Raw genomic sequence first — 22,434 nt, forward strand, 5'->3', positions numbered from 1 at the left:
CATCTCACTCTGTATACCTTGGTAAGAAGGTAAAACATGTCCAGCAGCTGGTATAGGCACTCTCCCTTCTGTTAACTTCTAGGTCTGTTAGTTTGTAGTTTAATTCTTAGGTTTTAAGTTGCTTCAGGGCTTCACCAGGCTGCCCTTGGCTTTGTACCTTAGTGCTCATCCGTCATCCTGAGCCCAGGCTCCTGAGCCGGAGGTAGGAACGTGGGGACTTCTCAGTGGTCACTCCTTTAACAGGCCTGCACGTGCGCTGTGTGCAAAGTCTTTAAGGGAGACAAAGATTTATCAGCATAGTTCCCAACTTCAAATGTTGTCGTATGTTTAAAGGAAAATAAAAATATTGAGCTGCAAGCAAAGATAGATTATGGCATATATCCAAAGGTGGTAGCACCAGAGATCCTCCTTGGAGAAAGGAGGCTGCTTCTGACTGGGGGGATCAAAGCAAGCTTCATAGCAGAGGTGGCATTTAAGCTGAGTATATGGATGCATCGTCTAATGGCAACATGAAGTGAACCACAAATGTAATTACAAAGTTTCTGGTAGCCACATTAAAGCAAAAAACAGGTAAATGTAATTTTATAATATATTTTATTTAACTCAGTAGATCCAGAATTTGTAATCAGTATTTTTAAATTATTAATGAGAAACTTTACTTTTATTTGTACTAAGTCTTCAAAATCTAGTGTGTATTTTACTCTCGCAGCATGTTTTAATTAGGACTAGCCACGTTTCAAGTGCTTAATGGTCACAATGTGCCTGGTAGCTTCTGGGTGAGACAGCACAGTCTGGAGGATAAGTACTAATGCGGAAGATTGGGGGGAGAGAGGAATGAGGTGTATTGGGTGGGGCTCCAGAGAAGCCTGGGGAAAAGGAGTGCTAAAGTTTGACCAGTGTCTTTCAAGTTAACGTGGGGAACGTTAGAAACATAGGGTGAAATCGGACCATGGCAGACCTTGACACCTGAACTTGATTTGGTAAGTTGTAGGGAGCTGTGGAAGCAGGGCTGAGCAGGGAGAGAATGGCATTCTCAAGCAAGAGCCAAGGAATTGATACTAAGGCAAAACCTTTTTCAGAAAATTCCCTTAAGAGTATCTTGACCCACATTTTCTGTAGGGTGGTCTTAGAGAATTAGTTTGATTTCATTGCATTTACCTGTATATGATGAGATTCTTCTTATACATGACGACTCTTAGGTGACCAATTTATGACGTTTGATTGTCTGTTTTAGTACCTTAACAAGAAATATCCGACACAGGAGAGGAGAAAAGGTTGTCATCAATGTGCCAAGTAAGTCTGCAGAGAGGTGGCAGGGTGGGAGAGATACCTGTTGAATTGTTGTTTAATGATTGACTCTCAAACATTTTATTCTTTTATTTTTTAATTAATAATACAGTATTTAAGGACAAGAACACACCATCTCCATTTATAGAAACATTTCCTGAGGATGATGAGGCAGCAAAAGCTTCTAAGCCGGATCATATTTACATGGATGCCATGGGATTTGGGATGGGCAATTGCTGTCTTCAGGTATTGTTTCAAATATCCAGAGAGGGAAAGTGTCCTCATTCATTTCTGTTTATTAACTTCTTTATGTGTGCATGTTTCCTCTTTTAAAAATTACAATTAGGATGAAATGGTAGATGGTATGCCTTTCTGAAAAGCAATGAAATTATTTTTAGTAAATTCTTTGGAAGCTGTATCTTGACTAATAATTCTACAGAGTCTACAGTTTGCCACAAAGGTATATACTGTACTGTGGTTATTAATTAACTTAAAACGCAGAATATTTTGTGATCATTGTCTTTATTTTCTTTCTACATGCCTGGTTTTTACTGCCATCTAGTGACAGACTAGTGAGGTTGTTAAACATCACTCAAATCTCTTACTTCTGGAAATGAGCTCTCATGGAAATGTTCCAATGATTTTGTAATTCAAGAGAAGGATGGTTTGGACTTTAAATTTTTACATTTGTGCAAAGCCTTCTAGTGGTATAAAAAGAGTAAATATTTAGCAGCCCATGTTTGTCTTACCCCTGGCTAAGTTGTACAGAATAGCCTTTCTCTATTTACCCATTTAAGATTTTTTCTGGATCTGATTAAATTACTGGTGCCCCTGGCAGTGCTTGTGCCGAGGCTCACTTAGGACCTCAGTGGGAGAGCACAGAACCCATCAGGCAGCACATGGGCCTACGACCAGGTTTTGGCTCAGGTATTTGGGTAACTCCCTTCACTTCTTTTGGCTTAGTTTTCTCATCAGTGAAAAGAAGCGTTTATATTAAGGCCCCTTCTAGGTCTGACTCTAAGCTTATATTTATTTCATTGCTTTAACAGAAGTATTTTTTTAACTTTCAATTTGATTAAAATCATGTTAGAACAGGCAAAGGAATTGCACAAAATGTAAATTTTCAAATTGAAAATTTCATATAAAAAAAGAGAGAGAGTGGCTGTTTGTTATTGTCCACGGAGATTTTATCCAGTTCTGATTACTTCAGCTGATTGGAAGCAGAGTCCTTAGGGGCCTGGAGCAGCACAGCACCTGGCCATGGGAGGCCCCTCTGGGCCACCAACCTGATTACCCTCAACACAGAGGCCCAGAAAGCCAGCGTCCCCTCGTCTCAAACAGCTGCGGCATGTACACACACCTCTTTGCACATATACCTCTGATCTGTTTATTTTGTAAACTGTGTATAATCCAAATTAAATGCCAGAGTCAGATTTTTCCATGCTGAATGTGTTTAAATAACATGGCCAAGGATAATTTTTTGTTTTCTTGACATGTATAGGTAGTATAAAAAATGTGGCTTCCAAACAAACATAGAGCAGTAAGTTATAAACAGTCACGCTTCATGAAAAGAGACCTTTTGACTTTTAAGTGTATATCTGCTCTCCTATCTTAATTACAAATATTTCTAAAGAGAACCATTAAGTTCTAGAACTTATAGTGCATAGCTTTAAAATTGTTGAAGTGCTATTATAGTACTGATTACCTTTCCTTGGTTTAATATTAAAACAAGGTGTTCTGCCAAGGACAGCATATTTACTCCAACATACAGGGTGTCCCAAAAGTCTCCATACAAAGGAAACATTTCTTAAAATTTTGTAATGAATATTTTGTAAATGAAGGTACATTTGGCTACAATTTCCCCTTTTCCCTGTGTATGGTGACTTTTGGGACACCCTATAGTTCCAAAGGGCTAGTCTTTCCCTTGAAACATTGTATCTAGACAAATAAATATGTCCTAATGGTAGATGATCAACATTTTTATTGTAAATAACAATTTTCCATCCAATTTAAGCTTTGTTATGGGTTTATGATCAAGTTATCTTTTTCCCCAGTGTTGTGTCCCAGTTTCAGTACTCCACATAAGTGTGTGGCAAACGAGACAAATTCCACAAATCACCACAGAAATCCCTGCCTTGTATCTCTTAAGTGGAACACTAGAAACTACTTATTACAATAAAGCAGAAAACTGTCTAAAACCAAAAGCATTTTAACCACATTTAAATTCTCCACTCTTTTTGGGCTTTTCAGGAATCATTTATTAAGCAGTAAGTTTATGACATGTTTCGATAGGTTTTTTTTTTCCCCCGAGAAAATCGTGTGACTTCAAAACTGGATTCTAAGTAAATTTTAGTTGAGATATTTAGGTTTCTAACATGTATTTTTCCTAGTTCCTCTTTTTTTGCCCCCTCCTTTCAGTTTCCTGGTGGCATGTGTCTCTTTTTCAGATGATGCTTTAAAGAATGCCAGGACCAAAACTGTTGATATATTCACACCTTTGTAAGGTGTAGGGACTCTTCTCTTTTTTCCATTGAAGCCATTGTCAAGAATGATGTCCTGTTTGGTTTGGTGATTGCTATATGAGCTCTAGAGTAAGGAAGCTAATTACGAAATTTGTTTAATGTAACTCAGTCACTTCACTATTGTAAACTATTAAGTTCCAGTTGCTAATTTTTGTAAGCATACTTTTCTAAGATTGGCTTTTCCAGGATTCACCTATTAATTGTCCAGCGTGTATTAGGACATGTGAGAGAAGCCAGTCAAAAAACTGCAAAGAAGAAATGCTTCTCATAGTATCATTTAAAAACAAAAATAGGCCAGGCATGGTGGCTCACTCCTGTAATCCCAACACTTTGGGAGGCCAAGGTGAGAGGATCGCTCGAGCCCAGGAGTTTGAGGCCGCAGTGAGCTATGATGGTGCCACTGCACTCCAGCCTGGGCAACAGAGTGAGACCCTGTCTCTAAAATAAATAAATAAAATAACACACACTAAAATACCTAAAAGTAACTTAAAAAAAGACCTAAATAAACAACAAGATGCATGTTCAAAATAATTCATCAGTCAAACCACTTAAGGGGAACATTTGGGTAATTTTTAGTCCTAATGCCTTATAAATTTGGTTTTGGGGGTCATGGTTTTTCAAGTTTCTCACCATACCGTTACCCCTGTGTTCTCCTCTTTGGCACCCTCTTTCCTTCAAGATTCTCTGTTCATTTAATACATTATTTGTTAAGCAGTAACTAGGTGTCAGACACCGTCCTACATACTTGGAGTAGAGAATGGCAAGACAGGTCCCTGCCCTCCTGAAGCTTAAATTTTAGTGATGGGATCACAACAGATATGTATTATACATAAATACTTTACTTACCAATTCCCATTTCCTCACTTCTCATTTAATCCTTACCGTACACAAACTGGTTTCCAAGTTTGCACCTGTTTGCAGAAATGACCCTTGATTTGGTAACGACGTAATTGCCAGTCCTTCTGAATATTTCTGTTAACCTTTGAAACTTTTATTCCTTGATATCTGTGACACTCTCCATGTTGAATTGATTTGTTAATGACTAGTTAATTATCATTACCTTTTAATTAAAATACAGTGCTGACTTAAGCAGTGACATGGGAATTATAGGAAGGTCAGGACACTAAACTGTCTAAATAATTATTTTCTGTAGCTAGTCTCCACACTGACATGAAATGCCATTGTAATTGAGCAGATAAACTTGTGAGTCACCACCAGAAGTTGTCAGCTATTAAAAAAGCAAAGTTGAGATCTAGCTAAAACTATTATAACTAGCAGTTGAGATCGTAACAGTAAACATATTATTCACTCAGCTGCTGTGATTTCAAGTCTTAAACACTTAAATTTCCAAACCAATGCTAAATTCAAACTGCAACAGAGGAAATTAAAACTGTTCCCAATTTGCAGTTATCATAAATGTGCTAACACAAACACAATTTGTGTTCCTTGCCCCTTCTATGCCAATCCCCCAAAGAAGGCAGATCTTTTTTTAGTTTCTGTCGGGTAATTGTTTTAGGGGATGATTTGTGCTAACCAAATTATGTGATCTTTTTTCCTGCCTAACTCTTAAGTGTCTACCTGCCCTGCCCGCCTTGTGTGGGCTTCCGGGGTGATCTCTCCATCTTCAGGACATCGCCTAAGCCTACTCCCCACATATTTCTCCAGCTCAGATTTTTCTTCTGGGCACCAGCCCTGAAGACCCATCCACTTACAAGACCTCTTGGACATCTGTTTCCTTGGTTTCATAAGCCCATCACGGCACATGACCTCTTTTTCTCTAATTCTTCTTCCCGGTTGTCCTAGGAGCACCCCAGCCAAAACCTAAGTGCCTCTCCCCAACCCCTGCCACTCTCTGTCCCCACTGGTCACCGGCACCTGATGCTTTGACTCTGGCGTGCCTCTACCCACAGCCCTTCTCAGCCTTTTCCTTGACAGGTAGTGTTCTGTCTGCTTCCTGTCTTTCCAGTCTTGCCCCCTTCCAAGCTGTTCCCCATACTGCTGCCAGTGAACTTTGGAAACTATCATGAACATCCCCAAATCCCTTTTGTTTCATAATTTACGTAACCCCTCAGCTAAACGAAGGGATGGGAAGTTGCAGAAGAAAATAAGCCAGTAGAAGAGGAAACGCTTTGCTGAACTTCATCATCTATTTGTGTCCTGTTTTTCTTTCCTGACTTAATCATTGTTCACTTAGGAACATGGTTACATATATTAGTTGTCTATAGGTAGTGGAAAATGATTACATACCATTTTCTAATTAAATTCACTGAAGACAGCTTTTAAACAAAACCAATGCTTTAAATGTTGTCATCAGTGAAGGGCTGTTACCTCACCGCTCCCTTCCCAAGCCATCTTTCTCCTCTGACTTTACTGCTTGGAGAGCGTGCTGATGATCTTTCCTTGTTGTTAATAACTTGCAATCTTAAACAGGTGACATTCCAAGCCTGCAGCATATCTGAGGCCAGATACCTTTATGATCAGTTGGCCACTATCTGTCCAATTGTCGTAAGTAGAAATTACTTCTTATTTTAAATACTTCTTTGTATGAAATAAGACTACATGTGCAGAATTTGCTGATAGTGTGCTGTATGTAAATCACATCAGTTAAGAATTCGTTCAGAAAAGAATATAAATAATATGCAGATTGAGAGCTAATGAGCTAAGAGTCTAAGCTGTAGAAGTTTACTGTTGCTAGTAAAACGTGTGAGAAGTGTCAGGTTTGAGTGTAGCCATTTTCTCTCTCCCGTTCTTCATGGGAAAGGATTTGGGTTATTTCCACATTATAGAGAGGATGATTTGAATGAATCAAATCCAAGGATTTGGGTTGTTTCTGATGTTTCACTATAAGAAAGCAAGCACAGGTACATATGGTGGAAGTCTGTATGGGTTGCATAAACTGATTCTTTTTGACCAGAAAAATAACTCTATGGGGCTTTTTTCAGCATGTAAGTACCACTGAATCTACAGGAACGGACTTTTGTTTGTTTTTAGATGGCTTTGAGTGCTGCGTCTCCTTTTTACCGAGGCTACGTGTCAGACATTGATTGTCGCTGGGGAGTGATTTCTGCATCTGTAGATGACAGAACTCGGGAGGAGAGAGGACTGGAGGTGGGAATGATTTTTCCTTAATAGCCCTTTTAAATCAAGCAGGTAAAAAGCAGTTATTTTAACTACTTGCAATTTTGAAGTTCCCCTTAAATTTTTATCTTAAGTAGGTTAGTCACATATGGGAGGAAGTACTATCATAAACCTGTCTTTGTTTCTGGTCTTTGACGTCATAGGATTTGTCTTGGGGTGAATATGTGGGGAAAGTGATTTGGACTGGGTGGGAAGTTAATTTTTATCAAATGTTGTTATGTATTTGTTTTAGCTTCTTTTAAAATTAGTGCCATTTTTCTATGTTTTGGAAGTCAGTGCTGATGGCTATTTTTACCAAAAGGCATTTGGCACTACGTGAGTGCTTTGTATATGATGCTTTCTGCTGTGGAAGGTATAATTTTTTGTAAAAGACTCTTTTTCCGTATAAAGGGTTAGGCTTTGCTTAATAAGGGTAGGTTAGCACTTCTTATTTACACGTTGAGCTGTAACCCACCCTGCATTTCTCCAACCAGGGGTGTGCATCAGAACCACCTATGAAGATCTTTAAAAATAGACATTCAGGCTTCATCCTAGACCTGATAAATAAGAACCTCTAGGACTAGGGTCCTGGACATAGGTGTTTTTAAAGGATCCCCCTCTCCCAAGTGATTGTGAAGTCACAACCTTGACTGTACTACTGCCCTGATCTTTATGTGATTATTCATAAATTGTTGAACATACTTTATGAGTAGAAATAAACTTTAAAGGATAGATCGTTTTGATTTTATAGGTTTTTTTTTCCCACTTTCAACTTTGCATTTTCCTAGCTTAATAAGGATGACAACGATCTGCTTTAAAAAGAAAATTATATTTAAATCATATCAGAAGAAAAGGGTACTTAAATTGCCTTCAGATTTTTTAAAATACAGTTTTCCCTAATAATCCTTTAGGATTCGCTAACTTCAGTATCTCATGTTGAGGTTTTTATATTGTTGTATATAAAAATATGTAGCATTTTAATATAATTAGTTGGGGCGTTAGCTTATTTCCAGATCATTTTGTATGGCATTTATTCATATTTTTTTAAATTTTAGCCACTGAAGAACAATAACTTTAGGATTAGTAAATCCCGATACGACTCAATAGACAGCTACTTATCTAAGTGTGGAGAGAAATATAATGACATCGACTTGACCATCGATAAAGAAATCTACGAACAGCTGTTGCAGGAAGGTGAGCTTCCATTCCATTTTCCTAGGTTTGATTGTACGTCTTTAGTTCTTCAAAGCTCTTTTAAACTTTTTTGCTGACTCCTGGTCTGGTTTCTATTTTTAGTGTGAAGTCTCTAACTTTTCTTATGAGGCTGCTTGTTCCTAAAGTTTCAAGTTCCAAATACTTGTGAGATCTTCTTGACTTTTAGCCAAAGGAACTTACTTTGGAGGTCTGTACCTAGGTCCACACCAGTGCCCCCGCAGGCATTGTGTAAGTAGTGAATGAAACTCTGACACTTCCCCAGTGTCCATAGGATAAAATCCTGGGCGAGGTGAAGATGCTAAACAAACCAGCTATTTCCTAAGTCTCTAGACACCCTCTCTTCAAACTTCCTGAGCTATCCTGTCTTCTTTCTAGACTTAGAGAAAGTGGTGTCTCCTGCTCTGCAGTGAGTGCCCGTGTCATCTGTCTTTGCAGGCATTGACCATCTCCTGGCCCAGCATGTTGCTCACCTCTTTATCAGAGACCCACTGACTCTGTTTGAAGAGAAGATACACCTGGACGATGCCAATGAGTCTGACCATTTTGAGGTATCTCCTGTTTTTTGAATGCATTTCATTCCATGAGCCTAGATGGAGGCAGTTTTCTGTACCTGTGAGGAATTGGTAATAGTAGAACTCTCATAGGCCTTACATTGCCCACTGCAGTAAAGAACAAAGAAAAATCAAAAATTGGTTTAAAGTACTTTTATTCTATGATTCTTACAAGTTACCTGTCTGATTCTAAGTTTTTTTTGTTCAGTATTTTCTCTTGTTTGCCTAGTGGTAAAAAATGTAAATTATCGGCTGCACAAAAAATAACACAATCAGTTTTTTCAGTGGCTTATCACCTAATGTCAAATGTAGATATTTACATGTGTACCTTTCTAAATACAGTCTATAGCACCTACCTTCCCCACCACACTCTCAAAAGAGATACAAATCCTCCCAGGATTGCCATTAGGCTTCTGAGCATGTCCGGGACCATCTCTCAACATCTTAAGAAACAGCTGCCCTTCTCAGGCTCTGGGGTCACTGAAGCAGCAGCATGCCCAGGATCTAAGGGGAGGACAGAGGAGAGGAGATGGAAGTGTCCAGTGACTCTCAGAATGGCAGCCTGGCTGCCAGAACTCGCAGAGTGGGAATAAGGGTGGGCCGTGTGGCTCCTCAGAGGCTGCCCAGTCGTGGGGGTAGACAGCAGGAGTGGGGATGAGGCATGCAGGGGTAGGGTGTCTGACTTTTCATGAACATGCTCCAACAAAGTTACACATTTTTGTGTTTGTAAGTTAAAGAGTATTTGGCACGGATAGTAAACAGTCTTCTTCCCTAATTAAATAGCAAATCATCTTAATATTTTCCTGGACGTGTGGAAAATTTGGTTTATTCTCTTTTTTATTATAGAATATTCAGTCCACAAATTGGCAGACAATGAGATTTAAGCCCCCTCCTCCAAACTCAGATATTGGATGGAGAGTCGAATTCCGACCCATGGAGGTAAGACCCGGGCGTCAGCAGGAACTGGCTCAAAAGCACTCTTCCTCTGACTGTTCGTCACCCTCTGAGGCTCCTGTCAGAAGCCTCTTAAATTTGTTATATGGCAATAAAAATCCGGCATGTGCACATTAAAAGCGAGTCCAAAAGCTAAGGCAGGTTGGTTTCTGAGAATAGACGTGGGCAGAGGACTTCCAGACCCAGATGGGAATTAGGAGAGGGTTAGGGAATGATGTGATTCGAGGAGGGGCCTGGGCCAGGGAAGAGCACATTTGTGTCGTTGGTCCATAACTTCTCTGGGCTTCTGCTTGTCTAGGTTCAGTTAACAGACTTTGAGAACTCTGCCTATGTGGTGTTTGTGGTACTGCTCACCAGAGTGATCCTTTCGTACAAACTGGATTTTCTCATTCCTCTGTCAAAGGTGAGGATGTGTTTCATTATGGTGATGGGTAGAGATATCTATAGATACAGTCATTTGTATCTCTGTTATTTGAAATCTGACTTCGTCTAGAATTGTTTACCCTTTACAATAAAATGCTTCTCCCTCCACTGTATTCTTTTTTTCCTTTTAAACATAAGCTTTATTTCTAAAGGATTTCCATTGAAGATGATGATGGCTACAAGTAGTCCCACAAATTGGTTTCATCCACCCCAAAATCCCATTTTGATTACAATATTAAAATTAGGATAGGAGGGGAAAGTGTAACCTCTGGCTGCAGGGAAAGGTCTCAATAGAACCGAACTTGCGACGTTTATGAAGAACGTAGATGGCACTGGACTGCCAGAAAAGCAAATCGGAGTTAATCAGCCCCAGCTCAACAAAGACGAAAAGGAAGCTTTCTGGGAGAAGTTTCCCAGCAGAGCCTTAGAGCAACTGTAGATGATGAGGCAGGACAGCTGAGGAAGGTGGGGGCCTTTGGTTCCTGTGGTCCTCTCGGCAGAGAGTGACTGGGAAAGATGCTAAGCAGAGAGAGGGCTCCGCTGCAGGGGCTCCTGCTAAGGGTGTCAGGGCCACAGAGAGGAGAAGTGGAGCAGCTCTGTCACCGCAAACATGGAAGCAAGAATGAAACTACTTAGCCCCAGCGTCTGTCCCCAGGATGCCTTGCTCTCTGCTCCCTTCACTAGGGGTTTGCCGCCTGTGCCTGTCCCCCCAACGTCCCCTGAAGGAAGTCTGGCTGTCAGCCTGTACCTGCCCGCTTGTCACCACCCAGACTGAAGGTGGCCCATAGGATTCTGTGCACCCACATTGCCTTTATGGATACCTGCTGGGGAGACCAAATCTATCTAAGGGAGAGTCCATGTAAACTACCAGTCAAGGCCTTTCTTTATAAATGAAAATAGAGGTCTGAAAGTCAACAGAAAATTGAGAATAATTAAGAGCCTTAAAGAAAAGGGCCCAGCTGGTCTTACAGAGTATAGTGTTCTCAGTGAAATATAGTTGATTCAAGAAACTGGAAAGAATTCTTAAATTCTAGATAAGGATCACAGCCATAAAGTAAACAAGCATTATGAACCAAAGAACATTTGGAGAATAGAAGTTCTTAAAAAACATGGTAGCTGTACCTTTAAAACTCAAGTATACCGAGTATACTCACCAGCAGAGCAGATGTTGAAGATCCAAGTTAGTGATTTGGGAGACCAAATTAAGATTGATCCCAGCAGGATGGGGAAGAAATGGAAAGTATGGAAAAGACTGAAGGGTGAAGAATTGTTCTGGAAAGTTCAGCATTTACGTAATAATTTAGAAGAAAAGAATAAACTCTGTATAGGAGAGACATGAAAGAAATAATAGAATTTTCTTTAATGTAAGAGTCTATTAAGGATGAGACAGAAATGTTTAAAGAAAAATCTAGACATTTCTGAATCTCAGAGAACCAGCTGTCAGGACAGGAGAGAAAATTAGGATACCTTCAAAGGGTGGAAAAGTCAGCTAATACTGCTTTTCATTTACAACATTAAGTACTAGAAAAGAGATGGAAAGAAGCCTTCAGAATCCTGAAAGGTAAAGAATTAGGACCACAGAATTCTTCTCCCAGCCAAATTAGTCCTTAAATTCCAGGTGATTCTAACAAAACTTAATAGATCAAGTTAGGGCTAAAAGTATGCTGGAAGTCTTTTCTAGCATCTTAGTCTAGACTGTTTGGGCTGCTATAACAAAAATGCCACAAACTGGGTGGCTTACGAAAAACAGAAATGTATCGCTCACACGTCTGAAGGCTAGGAAGTCCGACATCAAGGCACTGGCAGATTCAGCATCTGGTGAGAGTTCACTGTCTGGTTCATGTTTGGTGCCTTCTTCCTGCATCCTCACATGGTGGAAGGGGCTAGGTAGCACTCTGGGGTCTCTTTTATCAGAGCACTAGTGCCCTTCATGAGGGTAGAGCCTTCATGACCTAATCACCTCCCAAAGCCTCCACCTTCTAATACTGTCCCAATGGGGATTAAGTTTCAATGTATAAATTTTGGTGGGCAGGGGACACAAACATTCAGACCATAACACCAGGCAAGGGGATAGTAGAAGGAGATGAATGGTAGATATTTTTCAATACTTGACATTTACAGTGATAATTTCAAAACTACCTGCTTTCAAAGTAAGGTAAATTACTAATAGTATAGAAATATGATTTATTACTTCTAAACTGCTGACTAAAAGGGTTGGAAAATGAACAAAGAAAACTTTACAGTGCCACAAAATCAGGTGTGGAGCCAGGGGAATGGTAAGATGCTGTAGCCCACAGGACATAAAATGGTGTAAAAATAAAATGAAAACAAATTTCAGTAGACTAAACTGTCCTATGAAAGGGCTAAAAAGATAATATAAAACAGCAACATTACTTTTATAAATTGTTTGCAAAAGACATACCTAAAATAAGGACAAATGCTGGCAGTAAAGAGCTACATGATGATCTTTTTTTTTTCTTTGAGACAGGGTCTTGCTGTGTCATCCAGGCTAGAGTGCAGTGGTGTCATCATAGGTCGCTGTAACCTCAAACTTCTGGGCTCAAGCGATCCTCCTGCCTCAGCCTCCCACATAGCCGGCACTGTAGACAACATGCCACCATGCCCGTCTAATTTTTTAAAATTTTTTGTAGAGACAGAGTCTTAATATGTTTCCCAGGCTAGTCTTGAATTCCTTGTCCCCAAGCAATTGTCCTACCTTTAGTGTCCCAAAGTACTGGGAATACAGGTGTGAGTCCAGTCCACAATGACCTTTTAAAAGGCTAACAGGAATGACAAAGTATTAATAATATCAGAGAAAGTAAAATATGAAGTAGAAAGTATTAAATCGGATAGGGAAAGCAATTTTATATATTCTTCCAAGACGATGTTAAAGCCACAGTTCTTTTTGTACCATAAAGTGTAACAACACTTCTTAGAATCATGGGAAGAATTTAAGGTGATGGGTAAAATATGGCTTCAGTTGTGAGAGCTAAATACATAAATCCCTTGTACTGCTTACTAGCTTTTTAACCTGGACAAGTTACTCTCCATCTCAGTGCCTCAGTTTCCACATGCAGATGGGGATAGGTGGGCTGTCGTGAGCCCAGGCAAGATTAATGGAGGCAAACCCCACTTAGCAGAGCACCTCACGTGTTACTCAGTAACCGGCAGGTTGTATCATCAAAGGAGGAGAAAGGCCACTGGGGAACTAAAGGACATGGTTAATAAGCGGGTTTGTATGGCCTGTATCACATACCTCGTGCCACGGCATTCTTCAGATGCCCTGAGGAAGATTTACAAAAATTAAGGGAAATCTTTACTTCTCAAAAGTAGACATACAGAATGCATTCCCACTCAAATTGAACAAAAAGATATTCTAGAGAAATTTAACTATTGAAAATTTAAAATGTCATTCCCAGTAGGTTTTAGATGAATCAAAATTAGAATTACAGATTGTACAGGAGAGCGAATGGCAGTGGGGTGCTGGCAGAAATGGTCTCAAAGACGAAAATCATAGCTTTAAATGTCTTAATAAGATTGAAAATAAACCTAAGCAGTTAAGAATCTAAAGAGTGATCATAAAATATACTTTTAAAAAGGAATTCATAAAAGCAGAAATTAAAGTAAAACCAGTAGTCTTTATGAACTTTTCTCAAGACTAAGAAAAAAGCCAAATATTATTTGAAATGAAAATAAGAGATGTTCATGGCCATAGTGGAATTTTAGACTATTATTTAATATTTGAATATGCTCCTACAAGTATTGAGATTATTCAGAAGGTCCTATATGTCTTTTAAAAAATGAAGCAATAACAATAGGACTCCCCCTATAATGAGTATGGGAGGAGGCTAAGTGTTAAGTATGAAATGTCCGATTTCCTTTAGCACTAAGTTTGACAGTTGATATCTCTGACATTTCACTTAGACACTTCTTGTTTTATTTTTAAGGTGAAGGTACCTCCTCAGTCTTTCACGTGTACATTTTGGCTTGTGATTATCTTTTAAATTTTTTTTAGAGCAATTTTTGTGAAACCATGGATAAGTCAAAAATGCATGCCATTTTCGACTGTGAGTTCTGTCATGGACCCAGTGTAGTCCAGGCAGCTTGGTGGAATGTCAATGAAGTGTTTGGGAAGGATGTGGATAATGAATGCACAGTATGTCTATGGTTTGACAAATTCCGTTCTGGCGATTTTAACCCTGAAAAATGAGCCATGTGGGTGACCTGAGACCAAGGTAGATAATGCTGAGCTGAAAGCTGTAGTATTGGAAGCAAATCCATCTCGACCTACGTGTGAATTAGCAGCAAGGTTTGACATTACAATTCCAACAATATTGGACCATTTGAAACAAATGGGCAAGGTAAAGAAGCTGGATAGAGGGTTCCACATGAATTAGAGTGTCAGAAGAGAAATTGTCTCGAAGCTTGCCTTTCTTTGTTGTCACAACATAAAGGTAAACCATTTCTACACCATATTGTTATTTGTGATGGAAAATGGGCTCTTTTTGACAATCACAGCTGTTCAGCACAATGGCTGGATGAGATGAAGTGTCAAAACACAGTCCAAAACTGAATATTCATCAAAAAAGCTAATGGTGTCTGTTTGGTGGCCCAGCACTGGTATTAACCACTACAGCTTCATGAAACCTGGTCAGTCAATTACAGCAGATGTCTACTGCAGCCATTTGGACAAAATGAGGAGGATGCTTGTGATTAAGCAGCCGAGATTGGTCAATAGAGACAGGCCAATCCTCTTGAAAGACAACCCTGCTCAAACTACAGAAGCTGGACTTGGAAGCTCTGTCATCCACTGTATTCACCAGACCTTGCATCGCCCGACTACCACTTCTTCCAGGCTTTGGACCCCTTCTTGCAAGGAAAAATACTCAATTCTCCACAAGCTGTGGAAAACACCTTTCTTGATTTCATGGCTGCTTGCTCTCCAGGCTTTTTTGCTGCTGGCGTAAACAAGCTACCGTTAAGATGGCAAAACTCTGTCCGTACTTCAGTTGCATATTTTGACTAATTGTACTGCTTGTTTGAGATATAGTAAGCTACGCTTTTGATTCAAAATCTGACATTTCATATTTAATGACCTAATAAGTAAAGATTTAGTATCATCTGATACTAAGATTGAGTACCACTTCAACCTGGCTCTCTTAACTAGTGGCTATTTTATATATTGAGATTCCCCATAAGATTTCATTACAGAAAATAAGGGATTGCTACTAAAACGTTGAAAAGTTCTACTTTGAAGGTCTTAAAAAGTCACTGGAGAAATGGAGAGTTCACAGACAAAAGAGTTCATAAATGAGGCAGCTCTGGCAGTGGCGCAAGCAGCGGTGACCCTCTGCCCTTGGAGGGCTGTCCCCTTATTCCAGATCCGACAGCCCGCTGACTCTTCTTCCCTTTCCTCACTAAACTGGGGAGGCAAAACCCCAGTGGCAGGAAAGGACGAACACTGAACTTGGCAGTCAGGAGAATGGCGTCTAGCCTGCCCCGCCTTCATTGCCCTGAGAACTCCGGTGAGCCGCTGTACTGTGTGAAGGGAACTGGCCACCTGCCCTCCCAACACTGTAGGTTCATTGCAAGGTTGAGGCACAAAGGTGCTTTGAATGGCAGACATTCTACATGAACATAAGTTTGGGTTCGTTCTTTAAGGTAAGCTTCTCTTAAAATTCCCCGACTGGTATTAAAAAGCACATACCAATCTGTGGTTGAGTGACGCAGGCCCCACGTAAATAGTCTATTCTTCCAACCGGAAAGCATTGGAAGGGAAAGTAGAATTCACACGGGAATGAGTTCTCATTGCAGAAGCGAGGAAAGCACTACGATTTCTGTGTTTGGTGGAGAATGTTTTTGGACTTAGTCATGATTCTTTTTCTCCCTTAGGTTGATGAAAACATGAAAGTAGCACAGAAACGAGATGCTGTCTTGCGGGACATGTTTTACTTCAGGAAAGACATTTGCAAAGGTATTACATTCTTTGAGATTTTTAGGATCGGTTTATGCTGCAACAAGCCACTGAAGCCCCTCCGCCTTTTCCTCCGGCAGGTGGCAATGCTGTGGTGGACGGGTGTGGCAAGGCCCAGCACAGCACGGAGCCCGCTGTGGAGGAGTACACCCTCATGAGCATAGACACCATCATCAACGGGAAGGTAGGGGCCCCGTACAGTACATCTCGCTCTGCCTGCCGCCTGGCAAGGAGTTCACAGCGTGTCCTGCCTCTTGTAGGAAGGTGTGTTTCCCGGGCTGATCCCAATTCTGAACTCTTACCTTGAAAACATGGAAGTGGATGTGGACACGAGATGTAGTATTCTCAACTACCTAAAGCTGATTAAGAAGAGAGCATCTGGTATGACAGCCTTTTCTTTACTTAATATCATAATGTGGGCAGAACCACACAATCTTGAAATGTTCAATTTCTTAAAGTAGTCTTTTAAAGTATGCCATATTTTATCCATGTACAACTTTTCACATTTTAACATTTCTGCAATTGGATACACCTTATAATCTTTGAGAGTCACGGTTTGGATTAGCAGTGTTTTTTTTTCTTACTGGTTCGTGAAATAGAGGTTCGTCTTCAAATCAGTGGCATCTCAGGTGATGAAATATGGTATCTGGATTGCCTATTAGTTATGTCCAGCTGTGTCCGTCGTTCATCATCGTGGACCAGTTTATGCCGCATCAAGGAACTGAGGAACTCTGATGTCTAGTTCCTCGCCCGCCTCCAAGCAGTGAGCCTCTTGGGAACCCCCTTCTTTGTGAGCTTTGAGGAGACCCCGTCACAGTACCTAACAGAACTCAGTACCAGGGGGCCGTCAGCTGTTAATAAAAGTAACGGTGATAATGGTAGTGGCATCTGTATTTCTCTTGAGCCTTCTGTGAACTTTCTGGCGGCACAAAGGAAAGCGGTAGAACCCCATATCACCAGTTTCCCTCTTCATTCACTCTACTTACTGCTCTTTATTCTCTCTACCACTTTGATCCAAGATCACTGGAGGGACCCTACAGTCCTCTGAGGCAGTCTCATGACGCCAGCGTATGTAGTCCTAGCCTTCTGGCCAAATGGAAGGACACATGCTCTTGTACATATGTGCTGGCTCCTGTCCCCTGGGAGTTGGCAAGGTCGGCAAATGGGTGGCATCTAACAGGTACCACAGAAACTGGATGTGTGCGTTCTCATTGCCTGCCTGCAGCCTACAATTCTTCCCCAGGAGGAGTTCTTCAGACACTGTGAAAGACGTTCCCAACCCCTGCCATGTGGCTACACTAAAAAGTCATAGTGATTCCTCTTAAGAATGTTTATGCTAGCCATTAAATATCAACTTATTAAAAAGAAAACACACACACGTACACTTCTATTATGTTACCCTAAAATTTTTTTTTTTTTTTTTAGGAGAACTAATGACTGTTGCCAGATGGATGAGGGAGTTTATCGCAAACCATCCTGACTACAAGCAAGACAGTGTAATAACTGATGAAATGAATTATAGCCTTCTTTTGAAGTGTAACCAAATTGCAAATGAATTATGTGAATGCCCAGAGTTACTCGGATCAGCATTTAGGAAAGTAAAATACAGTGGAAGTAAAACTGAGTCTTCCAACTAGACACTCTGCAAAAAGAAAAATGCATTACTGTTTTGTTGACGACCGGCTGCAGTACCATGCCTGTCAGCCCAAGTGTATAGTATGAAGACCAAATAGAGCTGCACTGTTTCCTGGACCAATGGGCCAGGAATTGATTTAGAGGCTTCCTTCAGTAGGTAAATCTAGAGTTTATACAGTACATGTACATAGTAAAGTATTTTTATGATTAACAATGTATTTTAATAACATATCTACAGTCATTGTGAACTGGCTTGTACATTTTTTAATTCTTGACTCTGGAGCAACTACTGCCTAAGCAGTTTTGTAAATGCACTGGTAATTGTACAATACCTGCATTCCAGAGTTTAAAATGTTTACTGTAAATTTTCGTTCCTTTAAAGACTACCTGGGACCTGATTCACTGAAATTTATCACTTCACTTTGAAAACACTTTCTCTTGTTAATTTTCTTTGAGTCATCTCCTCCCTTGGGTACATAAAATCACTTAAATCCATTGAAGTGCTTCAAGGGTAATCTTAGGTTTCTGGCACCTTATCTATGATATTTCTGTGGCAGTTGGAATAGCTAACCATTCGGTCACCTTGCCCTAAGCTTTCATACTTGAATAAAACCCATTGAAGTCTTATGACTGTGTATAAAAGGAACTTTCCTTCTTTGTTTAGACTTTCTGTTTCAGACATTAAGCTTAACAGCTAATTAACAATTAAGACAACTCTGTAGGAAGAAGGGAGACTATTGCCCAGAATTCACATGTAGTGATTATGGGGGTGACTTTTTTTTAACTAAAAAATCATTTTTCTTCCTATACATACCAAGAGTACTGTCAAAATGGCATTAGCTCTTACGTTGTTGCCTGTTAATTCTGATTGCTGCTATATACTTAAATTTTCAAATCTTATGCATTTGCTTTAGTTCTGTTACTCTATCTCTAGTTTTCAGTAAGTATATTGATAGACTTTCTTCTAAAAGCCATTCACCCCAGATTTTACCTGGGGAACATTCTACATACTGCTTACGTTCTCTATAAAACTCATAAATCATGAAATGCACTAAGTTTTGTGAATCAGGGCCCCAGATGTTTAATTGTAAATAATTTCAGTTTCAGATAATTGTTGTTACAGCTTTGTGTTGAAGTTTTGTTTTTTTCAATTCGTTAAAAGTCTTAACTGCTTCTGATCAACTATGTACTGTAGATTATGCATACCTTTACAGGCATAAATATTTAAACTATAATGCTAACTCTAAGACTGCAATAAAGTTGCTTCAGCTAAACCTGTTTATGTTTAAATACTAGAGTTTGTTCTGTATTTCATACATGCATTTTGGAGGAGTAAAGAATGCCTGTTTTTTATTTGCAATTTGCTTATTATAAATCAGGTTGTAAAAAGGCAGATAAACTAAAATGTTTGTGGTATGAGGAAATAAAAGAATGGAATTAGCATTCAGAAAAGTCTCGCACGTGTGTTAAGTTCTACAACTAAATCGATAGTAGTAGAGTTTGGGGTTTTTTAACTAGCTCAGATGCCATGAAATTATTTCTTCATCATCGTGATCCTCAGGTGTTTTTAGAAAGAAGCTTAGGACAGACGGATGCCTAATCTCTTTTAGTAGCAGTCAACTCCTGTGGGAAGGGGAAGGACTTGAAGCGTGGCTGAAATGACTGCGGTGCCCCTGGAAGTGAATTTTTCTTTCTCTCCTGACTCCCCACTGTGCTGGGTTAGGGGGGACATGGTGGCCACTGAGTGACGTGGGTGCTGTGGGGACACTGCAGTCTAGGCTGGAGACACTTAGACTGAATCAGCCAGTCCTGCAGAGTCATTTTCAGTTCCTGTCTGTCTGTCAATGTCCACCCCCATACACATGCACAGAGTTCGTGAAATAATGTTCTTCATCTGAGCAACACACTTTTCTCAGAACTTCTTTATCTGAGTGATTCTAGGGCACTGCTTATCAAACTGTGATCTGCATATGAATCTCTTGGGGGTCTTCTGGTTTGGTGAGTCTCGGGTGGGACCCACCTTTCTGTATTTAACTCCCAGGTAATGCTGTTGCTAGTCTGCTGGCCGCATGAATAATAAGGACTTGGATCACCTTCTGTACCTGAGTTATAGACAAGTCAATTTTTAAATAACAGTTACCTTTAATTCTAATGTGATGTGTCTGTCTAGATTTTTTTCTTACTACAAATCAGGTAAAAGTACTCTTTCTCCAAGACAGAGAATGTAAGCTCCACAACTTTCATGAGCTTTACCATCTGAACACAGCTGAGAATTTGGGATTTGGGGAATAGAACTATAAACATTGAAGTAAGCAAAAAGTGCTTTCTCCTTGGTAGAAATAACCTGTGGCCAAACCCAGACTTTCAGAGCCTCATTTGGGATACAACCGACTGTTACCAGGTCATTAAATCTGAAATGTCCGATTTTGAATTAAAAGTTGTTTATCTCAAGCAGTACAATTAAGCAGTACAAGTATGCATTTATATATTTATATTGTATACACTATTGACACAGTTTTCCCATCTTAACAGTAGTTTGTTTATGCCAGAAGCAAAGAAACCTGGAGAGCAGGTGGCCATGAAATCACAAATGGCTGCTGTAGTTTGAGCAACGTTGTTTGTGAGACAGCATTGTCTTACAAGAGGGTCGGCCTGTCTCTAGTGACCAGTCTTGGCTGCTTAACCACAAGCATCCTCATCATTTTGTCCAGTTGGTTGCAGTAGATATCCGCTGTAATCGACTGACCAGGTTTCATGAAGCTATAGTGGATAATACCAGTGCTGGACCCCAAACAGACACCATTAGCTTTTTTTGATGAATATTCAGTTTGGGACTGTTTCGGCACTTTATCCAACCATTGTGCCGAACACTTGGAATTAGCAAAGAGAATCCATTTTTCATCACACATAACAATAGAAATGGTTGACATGGTGTAGAAATGGTTCACCTTTATGTTGTGACAGCAGAGAAAGGCAAGCTCCAAGACGATTTCTCTGCTGATGCTGGTTTAATACATTAACTGCCATGTGAGTTGTACTTAACTCATGCTAGTTTTGAGCCCAGGGCCTCGTGAAACATATGTAACTCACACATCTCTTCACCTTGGGAACTGCGTGAACTGTTTTTCAAGTGGTGTATAACTCAAGCACAGAAAACCAAAAAACAAATTTTTCGTTAAATTAGAAAGGATCGTTTTGTTTTCGAAGTTTTTGTTCTATTTTCATGATAAAACACCGTGGCTCCAAGGAAAAATATTCTTTTTCTAGTGTGGCAGTCAATGTGTTAATTCATGCAGAACTCAAATACCCAGCTTCTTTACCTTGCCTATTTGTTTCAAATGGTCCAATATTGTTGGAATAGTAACATCAAGCCTTGCTGCTAATTGATGCGTAGGTTCAGATGGATTCACTTCCACTACAGCTTTCAGCTCATCATTATCCACTTTGGTCTCAGGTTGCCCATGTGGCTCATTTTCAAGATTAAAATCACCAGAATGGAACCCAAACCATCAATGTACTGTGTGTTCATTAGCCACATCCTTCCCAAATATTTCATTGATATTTCAAGCTGTCTGAGCTGCATTGGTTCCTGGTGGAACTCATATTCGAAAATGCCATGAATTTTTGACTTACCCATGGTTTCACAAAAATTGCTCTAAAAAAGTGATGTACCTCCACAATAAAAAGAGTCAAAGTGAAATGTCAGGTATCAACTGTCAAACTTAGTCCTTAAGGAACTCGGACATTTCATAGTTAATAACCTAATACATAACCTGTTTCTAACTTAAAATCTGGTTTCCTGCCCCTCAAGTCTCCTGCATGAATAAGAGATTTCCTCCTGGTCCTCAGATGCCTTTGCCACTTTGGCCTATCTCTGAGGCTAGCTGTGAGCCTTGAGCTTGCCTTAGCCCTTTTTGTTTGTCTTTTTTGAGACAGTCTCTGCTCTGTCGACCCAGGTAGAGTTGCAGTGGCGTCATCGTAGCTCATTGCAGCCTCAGACTCCCAAGTAGCTGGGACTACAGGCTCATGCCAGGACAGCCAACTAATTTTTCTATTTTTAGTGGAGATGGGGTCTCACTCTTGCTCAGGTTGGAAGCAATCCTCCCACCTCAGCCTCCCAGAGTGATAGGATTACAGGTGTGAGCCGCTATGCCCCGGCCTCCTTTTTGTCAACTAAGAAAAATAGTGACGTTTATACTTTGGAAAAAGGAGAGCTTTATTTCTCATAAAGGTTTTGTAGCCCACGGTGGCCATTCTGGCAGGCTAGGAAACTGGACTCCTGGCTACAAGCCAGGAACATGTGCTTCATGGGAGGGAGGGACAAAGGGAACAGCATTCTATACTGAGCAGGGTGCCTAAATATACACAACTAACAAGCCATGTAGGAGTCATGAATATTTATAAAAAGAGAAAACATGCATATGTGCAATTGTGTTTTATACCTGCCATCCCATCATGGCTGGGAACTCAGTTTTAAGGTTTTTCTGGGGTCCTCTGAGCTGAGAGGGGTCCACTCGGTTAGCAGGAGGCTTAGGATTTCATTTTTAGTTCACAGTCTAAACCACCACCTGATAAAAAATTAGCCAAGAGATGTGTAGAAATGCAGGATGTGGCATGGGTTGGTCCATATCGATGGAAGGTTTCTCAGGGACCTGAAGTCTTGCAAAGGTGGAAGCTACCCTTGAAGCCGCTTGTTGTGTTGAGAGAGGGGAAGATAGTGAGAGGGAAGCGGGCTGTCAGAGCTTGGCTAGATGAG

At 40.2% G+C, this 22,434-nt stretch overlaps 1 protein-coding gene across 1 annotated transcript in view; it reads left to right on the top strand.

The window, feature by feature from the left end:
* GCLC (glutamate-cysteine ligase, catalytic subunit) overlaps positions 1 to 19,125 on the top strand; it is a 50,348-nt gene extending 31,223 nt beyond the window's left edge. Inside the window, exons 5-16 of the mRNA XM_012648602.1 lie at positions 1,235 to 1,293; positions 1,400 to 1,533; positions 6,240 to 6,314; positions 6,801 to 6,917; positions 7,982 to 8,120; positions 8,577 to 8,689; positions 9,539 to 9,631; positions 9,945 to 10,049; positions 15,962 to 16,043; positions 16,124 to 16,227; positions 16,304 to 16,424; positions 17,469 to 19,125. Of these exons, the coding sequence (XP_012504056.1) occupies positions 1,235 to 1,293; positions 1,400 to 1,533; positions 6,240 to 6,314; positions 6,801 to 6,917; positions 7,982 to 8,120; positions 8,577 to 8,689; positions 9,539 to 9,631; positions 9,945 to 10,049; positions 15,962 to 16,043; positions 16,124 to 16,227; positions 16,304 to 16,424; positions 17,469 to 17,680 (1,354 nt within the window). The 3' untranslated portion in view covers positions 17,681 to 19,125. The remainder of the gene's footprint in view (positions 1 to 1,234; positions 1,294 to 1,399; positions 1,534 to 6,239; positions 6,315 to 6,800; positions 6,918 to 7,981; positions 8,121 to 8,576; positions 8,690 to 9,538; positions 9,632 to 9,944; positions 10,050 to 15,961; positions 16,044 to 16,123; positions 16,228 to 16,303; positions 16,425 to 17,468) is intronic.
* The last annotated feature ends 3,309 nt before the right edge of the window (positions 19,126 to 22,434 follow it).

The sequence above is a fragment of the Propithecus coquereli genome, unplaced genomic scaffold (assembly GCF_000956105.1).
Source record: "Propithecus coquereli isolate 6110/MARCELLA unplaced genomic scaffold, Pcoq_1.0 Scaffold29, whole genome shotgun sequence".
In the NCBI taxonomy this organism is placed as follows: Eukaryota; Metazoa; Chordata; class Mammalia; order Primates; family Indriidae; genus Propithecus; species Propithecus coquereli.